At 40.1% G+C, this 9,986-nt stretch overlaps 1 protein-coding gene across 6 annotated transcripts in view; it reads right to left on the reverse strand.

Annotated features, from left to right (window-relative positions):
* ntng2b (netrin g2b) overlaps nt 1-9,949 on the reverse strand; it is a 29,238-nt gene extending 19,289 nt beyond the window's left edge. The window contains exons 1-15 of one of the 6 annotated variants that reach the window (XM_015060683.1): nt 9,626-9,948; nt 8,884-8,958; nt 8,690-8,788; nt 8,470-8,568; nt 7,193-7,300; nt 6,950-7,051; nt 6,663-6,773; nt 6,412-6,519; nt 6,153-6,254; nt 5,781-5,858; nt 5,581-5,667; nt 5,376-5,492; nt 3,929-4,036; nt 2,971-3,045; nt 388-555 (exon numbers count right to left, since the gene is read on the reverse strand). In XM_015060683.1, the coding sequence (XP_014916169.1) occupies nt 388-555; nt 2,971-3,045; nt 3,929-4,036; nt 5,376-5,492; nt 5,581-5,667; nt 5,781-5,858; nt 6,153-6,254; nt 6,412-6,519; nt 6,663-6,773; nt 6,950-7,051; nt 7,193-7,300; nt 8,470-8,560 (1,255 nt within the window). In that variant the 5' untranslated portion in view covers nt 8,561-8,568; nt 8,690-8,788; nt 8,884-8,958; nt 9,626-9,948. Of the gene's footprint in view, nt 1-387; nt 556-2,970; nt 3,046-3,928; nt 4,037-5,375; nt 5,493-5,580; nt 5,668-5,780; nt 5,859-6,152; nt 6,255-6,411; nt 6,520-6,661; nt 6,774-6,949; nt 7,052-7,192; nt 7,301-8,469; nt 8,569-8,689; nt 9,053-9,625 lie in introns of those variants that run through there. The other 5 variants (XM_015060682.1, XM_015060679.1, XM_015060680.1 and 2 more) reach the window with 5 other exon arrangements.
* Between the last annotated feature and the right edge of the window lie 37 nt (nt 9,950-9,986).

A 9,986-nucleotide genomic window follows, 5' to 3' on the forward strand; every position in this document is an offset into this window, starting at 1 on the left:
AAGATTGGTCTAAAAAGAGTAAAAAAAAAAAAAAAAAAAAAATCAACATTTATACCAGTCCAGTGTAATTTAGATCATTTTCAGACAAGCAGTCATATGTTTTATTGTAAGAATGGTTCTTTTGTTTGTTGGTTTGTTTTTGTACATTCAAATTTAATCCTCCATCCACAATACTGACCAGTTATTCCTCGGCTTAAAACCACATGAGTAATTGTGTTAATTTTCAAACAAGCATTCTTTTATGTGCTCCTCTATTAGACAGAAAAAAATCCCACTCTGCTGCTATATTGACACACACACACACACACACACACACACACACACACACACGTTGATCTGACCCCCCGCCCCTCCGCACACACTCCCATCGACTCCCAGCAGACTGACCGATGCAGACGTTCTCATCATCCAGTTCGGCAGAGGCGTTGCGGAAGTATCCCAGTCTGCAGTGTTGGCAGTTCTGGCCTCTGGTGTTGTGCTTGCAGCTGACACAAGTGACGATGTTCAGGTAGTCGATGTAGCTGCAGCGGTTGGAGTGGCCGTAGCACTCACAGTCTGAATGAAAAGAGACATATTTCGGTTTGGTTCCCAAGCAAAACAGGTTCATATTTTGACTTCAAAGTGTAAATAACCAAAATGGGGAAAGAGGTGGGATTTCATCGAAGGCGGCAGGAAGAAGTGCAAACCGATCCGCTCTAACCAATTCATCAAACGGGGGGTTAGGCGTCAGTTTGAAGAATAAACTGCTCTGCTTGTGTTTTATGGGGCGCATCTCTCACTCTATATTGGCTCCATAAAGACAAACCACTCCCTCTCCATTAGCACACACTCGCAGGTTTGCTGAGTCTGCTTCAGTGTGCTGCACTGATTACTGAGGGGAATTCCTCCATTCCATCCTGTGTGTTTCTGCGGGCGACTGTTTGTGCTCGTGCATTTAATCTCGCGTAGGTTCAGGCATGTTAATTCTGCCCGGGAATTTAATTACGTTACCAGATGACTCGATTACAAGCCGCAAAATCATAAACCGGGGAGTCGGAAGCGAAGGATGCAGTCGGTGTTTCTGGACCCGAAGCGGAAACTTGCGAAATCAGCCCGACCCTCGTTAGCGTGACGGGTCCAGTCGAGAGCACAGGCAACGAAACGAGCTTGATAAAACTAGCTGAAATTTAAATGAGATGCATTTGGGGCAGTCCTCCTCAGCGAGCCTGTTCTCCTTAAAATCAAACCCATGGGTCGTTCATGCGTGGAATAACAACTTTATAATCACTTTGAGGGACATGAGAGATCCAGCGGTCATGAAAGCTTGAGAATGATCAAAATTAAGGCTTTATTAATTATCATCTTAATGAAAACACGGTGTGGTTAATATAATATATATTTAACTAGAACTTTTTTTTTTAGTATTAAAATCGCCACATGCAGCAGATGGTAAATCTTCCTGTAAATAATTGGCTTGAGTTTATTATGGATAGAGACCCTGAAACATTTGCATTAATCTGTGCAAAGTACCGCTTCACATTGATTAAGCTGTTGTTCGATCTAACAGTTATTTTTTTTTTATCATTGTATTCTGATTTTCCTGTGCCCAGTGACTATGATGCTTCATTTTCAATTCAATATGACTCCAACAACTTTCACTAAAACCTATAGTTTGAACAATCCAGCTGACGTGAAATATCTGAAAAAAGAAGAGCTGATATGAATGCAACATTTACAACTTTGACAATAAAGACATGTTGCATAAAACGGTATGTAAAAATACATTGTCTGTGAAAAAATATATATAAATTTAATTTCTTCTGTGTGTGTTTGTACACTGCCACAACTCTGTGTGCTATAATTAAACAGTAGATTAGCCGGTAGATTATTTAAAGTTAGTGATCTTGCAGCTGCTTTTTGAGGACAGGTTCTCAACGTCAAGGTGGCGCCAGTGACACAATCGCAGCTCTCATCTGCAGCTGTAACTGGGGCGAGAGGCAGAGTACACCCTTTGCAGGTCGCCAGTCCGTCACAGCAACACGAGCCGAAACAACAACAACAAAAAAAAGTGAAATTGTGTAACGATTGGAATAATTTCTCTTCATAGAGAGATTAATGACATTAGGAACAGAGGTGCCTGCGTTGTGCAGAGGCGGTGCAGCCGTCGGTGGAGCAGCGATGCTCCACGCTGGCTGATTATCTTGGCTGAGGCCACTTCCTAATTAAGCTTTTATTAAGCTTCAGAAGTTGGCTGCAGTGATGTGCTGCAAGGCATCACTGTCCTCTAAAGAGGCGTTTACCGGGCATGTTTATGGAAATACACATTTAAATGCACATTAAAAAGTCGGAGTTTAGCTGTTTAATCAGCCGTCACATTATTATTTTATTATTGTTCGGCTGATGATGCCAGCTAAAATATTAATGAGCCGGTTTAAAGGAAGCCAACGCAAGGAGAACCATAAAGTGCCTCTCTCAGCACTGAGGGAACCGTGCAAGCAGTAGGGGAGACCTGCCTAATTAAATATAAATGGCCAATTACTTTCCAGACTGGAAAGGCAATGGGACATTCTTCCTCAAATTAGCGTTATGAGTCAAGATGCTGGTTTGTTGGTATTTATCAGTTGTGAATGGTTAACAGTGAAAGGTCACAGTGAGAGAAAACTGTTGCGAGTTTAAAGCGACGATTGCACGTTTTCCAAACAAGCGTCCCTTTCAGAAAAGAAAAAATAAATGTGAACAACTAGCAGGTGTTTGAACAGCAGCATGAACACAAAGTGCATCTCCTTACCTTAATCGTGAGCACAAAGTGAACACAGCCATGAGAGGGGAGCGAGCGCAGAGGGAAGGAGTGGACAAAGAGGGACAGATGAAAAAGATGGAGCAAGGCGAAGGAATTTTTCCCCACAAACTTTAACACCAAAGAATCCAGAAGGCACATCGAGATATAATACTTGTCCTTCGGACCCGATGCTAAGAATGTCGGCCTCTTACCTTTAAAACTGTCATATATGATCCCGAGTAACTGTTTGACCTGAGGCTCTCCTGAGATCAGGAGTTTCAGAAGCCCTTTGGGGAAATGAAGGAACCTGTGTTTAAGATTCATGCCATTCACCATGCCACAGTCTTCTACTGCACTTTACATTCTCACAGCTGGAGTCTGCATAGCCTAGAGGACGGCGTCAGAACAACACAGGACTCTACAGAGGAACCTAATAGATTAGGTGTTTGGGATTAAAATGTAAGTCTACCTGGGAAAATGGGTTGTAATTTGTTCTGCAAAGCTGACGGACTCTATAACTACTGCAGAGTTCTTTACTGGTTGGACATAATTGAAAAAGAAAAATTGATAAAGAAATGTCTTGTGTTGCTTTCTAGTTACAAAATATGCTTTGATTTGGTTGAAAAGGCGATGTAGTAATGTGTGCAAATTGTTATTCTGAAACAAACTAAAAAGCCGGAAACCAATAGTGGAACTTGTTTAAAGTTTCTTGGGTGTTGACGGGAAGTCGTCAAAATTCCCAGCTTCACTTGAGAAGATGGAGAACTTTAAAAACGCTCCCTCCAGTCTCGATATCACAGCGTCCATAGTTTGACCGTCAGAAGTGACTTCACAGCAAGCACAGCTTATACTTTGTCCCTTAGCAATGTCACACTTTAAAATTAACAACCGTAATAAGAGGTTGTTAATTCACGCAGCAGATTGAGATGTTTCAAAAACGCACTTCATTTCTTCATGCTAACAACTCATTACATGTGTTTTTATACACCAGCATTCATGGGACGATAAGAAACTGAACTCCTAGACCGTAAGCAGGACCGGGAGCCTCACTTCAGCACAAATACAGCTAACAAATAGTAACAGAAAAAACAATAAGCTGCCTCAGCTGTGTAATCAATATGTGCAACCAGTTACGAACCGCTGCGCGACTACATCGATAGAGGGTTCTACCTTTCTTTTTCCTTCTTTCTTTGTCCTCGTCGTCTTCTTTCCGAACACCGTGCCTTATGGTTCCGTGACCACCTCCTCCTCTCCCGTGGTTTACAACGATACTGTGCTCTACAAATGAACCACCACTCAAAAAAATCAATTTATATTCGTTCAGCAGGGTTTAAATCAGGAGTGGTTTACCGAACAAAATAATTTGCCCCTTTGGTAATTACTTCGTTTTTTTTTTTTTTTTTGTCAGTTAAGTTTTAACTTTACTGGACATACAGACACTTTATTACTGCCAGAATCAAAAAATGAGGTTGACACCAATAAGCAGGCTGAAAGATCTCCAAAAGCAAGTCATCATGCTTTGACCTACAGAAATCCAACAACAAATGGAAAAAGAAAAAATCTCTGACATCCACCAGTGTGGAAATTGCTACAACCATCTTCTTCGTCACACCTAATGACCCCCAGGACTTTTGGCAAAATATTACACCAACATTCAAACATGTTGAATGCTGGCATAATGTTGCTGACTTACTGTGACTACAGATAACCATGACTTGTGCTCTAAACCACAATGGAAAACCTGAATGTCTGTCCAGTTTGGGGCTTTAAGCTGGGTCATGAAGTTGGTCATTGATCTGAATGACACCATGAAGTCCACCTTTGAAACACTTGGAAAACAAAAATGAAAAAGTCTAGACTGTGACTGCAGCATAAACTTGAATAGACTGCTCACGCTTGCAACATGGCTAAATTATAACTATGTTTCAGAGAGCGGTGAGCCAAAACTCCTTGACAGCGGAGTAGATGGCTCCTTGCTATTGGGTTTAGGAGGCAAATACGTTCCCAAGTAGGGAAAGGTAGGTTTGAGTAGCTTGTACCATGACAAATGAATCATAATTATTCTTTCTTTCTTTCTTTCTTTTTTACAATCTGAAACATTTAAGTGTGTTTCACTTAAATAGAAACGGAAATAAATCTGAAAGTGGGCAAATACTTTTCTTGACACTATAGCGCGAAACACTAAAGTCAGGATCATTCACAGATTTGTGAGTAAAAAATTATTGACATCGATTATAATAATAATAAAAAAGGCAATACCAAATGCTTACAACATTCTGATTAGAGTAAAGCTGCATATTGTACCTTTACTTCATATAGCAGGCAGTTTTTTTTTTACTTCTTGCCTTCAACATCACTAAAGGCCTTTCATAAAATAATGTGGCACTACTATTACTACCAGATCAAGATTTAGCAGTATTGCTCATGTTGACTGACAGGTCATTATTCAGTAGAAGAAATAAGTTTAGATGCATTTTCCCATCTCACTGTGAGCTGCCAAGCCTAATTTGTTGTCAATGTTTATCTACTCCGCTTCCGCTGCCTCACATGTAATGTAGCATTCATAGCTACTGTAAATCTACGAGCGCGTCGCAATGACTGCATAAAATCGAAGTACCTTCATTTTCAGCCCTCCTGTGGCCGTGAGCGTCCTCCCTGTCCTCCCCGCGCCGCGATGGGATTGGTGCTTTGTGGCCGTGAGTGCTGTGTGCGTGCTCCTCAAAACCATGTGCGACTGAAATGCCATTGTCAGCAGAGATGTAAGTAAAGCTCTTACGTTGATTCATAGGAGGATCTCTATAACGGCGTGTAAAAACAGACACCTGTCCTGTGAGTTTCCCCGTGCCCTCCACTTTGTGGATGTGCAAATGATGCGGATTGGTGGCCATGTTCTTCAGACTTATGAGGGTCTTCACAACCAGAAACAACATTTTTTTGTTATTATTACGAGATTCCAAATGTAACTAATGAGGAACTATTCTATCCTATGCTATGCTATACTCTATGTAGAACCAAGTGGTACCTGGGCTATGCTGCGCCTCTCCATGCTCTGATTTGTGGCCATGAATCTCTTGTCCATGTCCATGGGACTTGGAAGCATCTGGAATCAATAATCTTATTGAGATTACAAATAAACGTCTGTTGTACATCGCTACTTGTTTTTGTGCGTTAGTTTTTGTAGCTTTTTTTCTTTTTCTTTTCACTTTTGTGCTTGATCTATTAAACTACCACAACAATAAGATGTTGCAAAAGTATTCATATGTCTCAAGCTTTTTTACATTTTGTCAACTTGCAGCTACAGTTGTAAATTTTCTGGTTATAATGTTACAAAATATATATTAAAAGGTCAAGGGTTTTGAATACTTTTGCATTATGCTGTGTCTAACAGCTCTACCTGTCATTTCAACATGTCTGGGTGTGTGCTCCTCCTCTCCGTGTCCATGAGAGGTTGTTGAACTGTGGCCATGAGCCTCATGTCCGAGGGACTTGTCATGGCCTGGAATTAACATTTTTATTTATTAAGGTCTCAAAGAAAACTCTCTAAAGATATCTTTCCTCAGTTTCTAATTGATTTTAGCTTTTATTTTTATTTTTCGTATGTACCAACATGACGTTTCCATGACCTAATCTTTGAATAAATCTAGTAAGTGTACCTGTCACTTCAACTTTTCTGTGTGTGTCCGTCTCATGTCCGTGTCCATGTGAGGCTGCCGATTTGTGACCGTGCGTCTCATGTCTGTGTCCATGAGACGCCGGAGGATCTGAAATAAGCATCGTCAACAAGATGACAAGTCTGCACAACCATTGTCCTTATTTTTCCTCCCCCTTTTGCTAACGTATCTGATGCATATCGTACATTATTTGATTTCAAGAGAATAACGTCTACTCCGTCTAACAGCTATACCTGTCGTTTCAATCGCTTCAACTCGTCCGTGGGAGAGCTCTGTCTTTCCGTGCCCGTGTGAGCCTGGGGGGTTCTGACCGTGATGCACATGGGTGTGAGACACATGAGCATCTGAAATAATAATTGTCAATAAAATACCAGATAAAAAAAACAAACAAAAACAAACACAAACTATATCTGCTTTTTGCAGTTTTTAACTCTTTATAGGGCATGTTTTGTAAATGTGTATGACCTCAAAGTTTTGGAAAAATTTACAAAATCTTTTAACCATCCATCTAAAAGTTTACCTGTACTTCCAACTTTTGCGTGTGCGTGCTCCATCGCTCCATGTCCGTGTGAGGTAGTCGATTTGTGGCCATGATGTACAACAGTATGAGACTCATGAGGATCTGAAATACATGCTTTCATTTAGCTTACGAGTAAATGCCTGAGTAAAGATCTACCTTTTGCACCTTTAATTCTCAGTTATTTTCTGTAAGCTGATAGTAACATTAGAGTTTTCAACTCAATTATCCCTGCTTTCTATGTACCTGTCCTTTCAGTGTTTGTGTGTGTGCGCCCCTCTTCTCCACGCCCATGTGGGGTTGCCGATATGTGACCATGAGCATCATGTACGTGTCCACTGGGCTTGTGGGGATCTAAAATAAATCATTTAATATTTAGAGGAGAAGCAAAGTGTTTCCTTCTTACACTTCTAAGGTTCCAGCGGCATCATATTGTATATTTATTTGCCTAACATTGTGATATATAATTTAAAAATCACACAGCACCTACTTTTAAAAAGTATGCTATTATTTCCTAACTAAGACTTCAGATCATTTTTATAAACTTGCAGTGCCTTGAGAAATCATTCACACATCTTCAGCTTTTACTTACTTTGTTACAACCTCAAACGTCAGTGTATTTTAGTGGAATTAATTTAATAACAGACCCACATAAAAAGTAGCACATACAAATACAGTGAAAGGAAAAGGATGCAGAGTTGACCACTAAAACTGACGTGCCTGGCAACGGGTGCATTACTCAGACAGGCAGCCGAGTGACCCGGTGTACGTAAATCTCAGCCCAGCTCAGCTGGAAAAATCTTTTAACACAACAACAAATCTGACCTTTTTATCAGTGTTTTTTTTGTTGTTTTTTTTTGTGTCCCTGTTAAAAGAACGTCACGAGCCGTTTGCGACAATCCATGTGGAGCACATGTGAAAGATGGTGCTCTGGCTACAGCAGACCAAAATCTAATACAAGCACATCAGAGAACTACCAGACCCACTGTGAAACATGGTGGTGGCAGCATTATGCAGCGTGTCAGAGCTGATGGAGAGACGAATACTGGATGATACCCAGCAGTAATTAACTGGAATGGGATTAGAGGTTCACCTATGAGGTTGGCAACACGCAGCCAGAGCTGCAGCTTAGGTTACTTATTCATGAGTTACAATTCAGCTGAAAGTCTTTGGCAAGACTTTCAATTTCTATAAACAATTATTGTTTATAGAAACTCTTCAATTTGACTGAACTCGAGCTTATTCGCAAAGAAGAATGGGCAAATATAATACATTATGCACATTTCCTATTTTTATCTGTAAAAACTGTCAAAATCTGTGTCTGTTTCCCCTCTGGTTCACAGCTACGCACTAATTGCTGTGGCTCCGTCACGTGAAATCCCAATAAAGACATTAAAGTTTGTGGTTCTGATGTAGCAAAAAGCAAAAAAAAAAAAAAAAAAAAAAAAAAAGGGGCAGGCTGTTTGCTCTCTCTGATGTTTCCATCAGTCCAGCTTCAGATTATTACATCCACACTTGTATACCTGTCCTTTCTACTTTATTGTGTCCATGCCCCTCCTCTCCATGTCCATGTGAGGCTGCTGTTTTGTGGCCTTGTGCGAGACTCTCATGCATCTGGGAGACTGATGCAATAATGTTCATTAATATAGGCAGCAAACATTCACATCCACTTTTGCTGTTTCTAGTAGGCACGCACTCCAATATAAGGAAACCACCGTAAAAGAACACAAACTGAATAGATACCTGCTTTCTGAGTATCACTGTGCCTTTGCTCATCTGTTGCCGTTTGGTGGCCATGAGTCTCATGAACATGTCCATTGGATTTGTGAGGGGTTGACACAGCTATCATGAAAATAATACACCACTTTAAGATGTTTTTTTTTTTTGGCAGCCTTTCAGAAAACATTATCATGCTCTTAATAGTAGAAGTGCGTTACCTTTTCTCTCCTCTCCATGCTGAGATGATGTCTGGCTCTGAATTACATGTCCATGTTCCACAGATGTGTGCTGGTCTAACCCATCAATTTTATTGTTAATACAAAAATAACAATACCAAAAGAAGATTAATTTTACTTTCATACATTTTTACAAGGTGTAACTTGTGGGTAAATCTACTGAAGCCCTGAAAGGCAAGTGATTTTCCTCCATCTTTTTCAGGGACAATTTTTATTTTTATTTTTTTTTGAAGATTGTATAAATACTTTTGCTTGTGAGCAAGTCAAATATTTTTTTCTTGAAAATCATTACAGTTCATACTAAATAAAGGAAAAACTATTGGCATAGATCCTTTAAACACTACATAGTAGACAATAAATACATTTTCTGTACATCTACAAACTTCATTTATGAATTTATTGTGCGGCAAATGCGCCAAAATAGTCCAAAATGGGATTTTTCTTTGGTTCTGTTTTCTTTTTATTAAGAAAAACTCACCCTAACAAATGAACATAAAAAAAGAGTTAATTATAGATCAGACTATGAAAAAGTCCCGCAATCACATGTAACACCTTTCATGAGCTCACAAGTCATTGTGTCAGGAAGATAAGCTCCAATTTATAAAACACATCACGTGCGACTTATATCTCTTGCATTTCAAGCCTTCCACATATATCGACCTAAGCCACCCGATGCAGTTCTACCACAAAATGCACTTCTAACCACTACAGCTAACAAGGGTACCTTTCCTTTCAGCTTGTGTTTGTATGTGGCCCTCTCCATGATGAGATGATGTTTGATGCTTCAGCGAATGTTCCTCAAACGAGTGGTGGCCTAACGTAACACATTATTCTAACGTCATCCATTAAAAGAACGTTGCACTTCCATTTCTCATCTACTTCACTGGGGTGGAGCTAACATCGCTGAATGAGTATGAGTTCTCAGGATACTACAGAGGTTAGGAGCTCCACTGGATGTGTATAAAAAACTAAGATGGAGAACGTGAAACTACAGGGAGACGGCTGCTGGCTACAGGACGGCTATTCTACCTGTGGATGGATCACAGTGACAGAAAGCTTTTCCTTTTGTATGTTTTGCCTCACCT

This window comes from Poecilia latipinna, unplaced genomic scaffold, assembly GCF_001443285.1.
Source record: "Poecilia latipinna isolate Pla-1442-1.1 unplaced genomic scaffold, P_latipinna-1.0 Scaffold1734, whole genome shotgun sequence".
In the NCBI taxonomy this organism is placed as follows: Eukaryota; Metazoa; Chordata; class Actinopteri; order Cyprinodontiformes; family Poeciliidae; genus Poecilia; species Poecilia latipinna.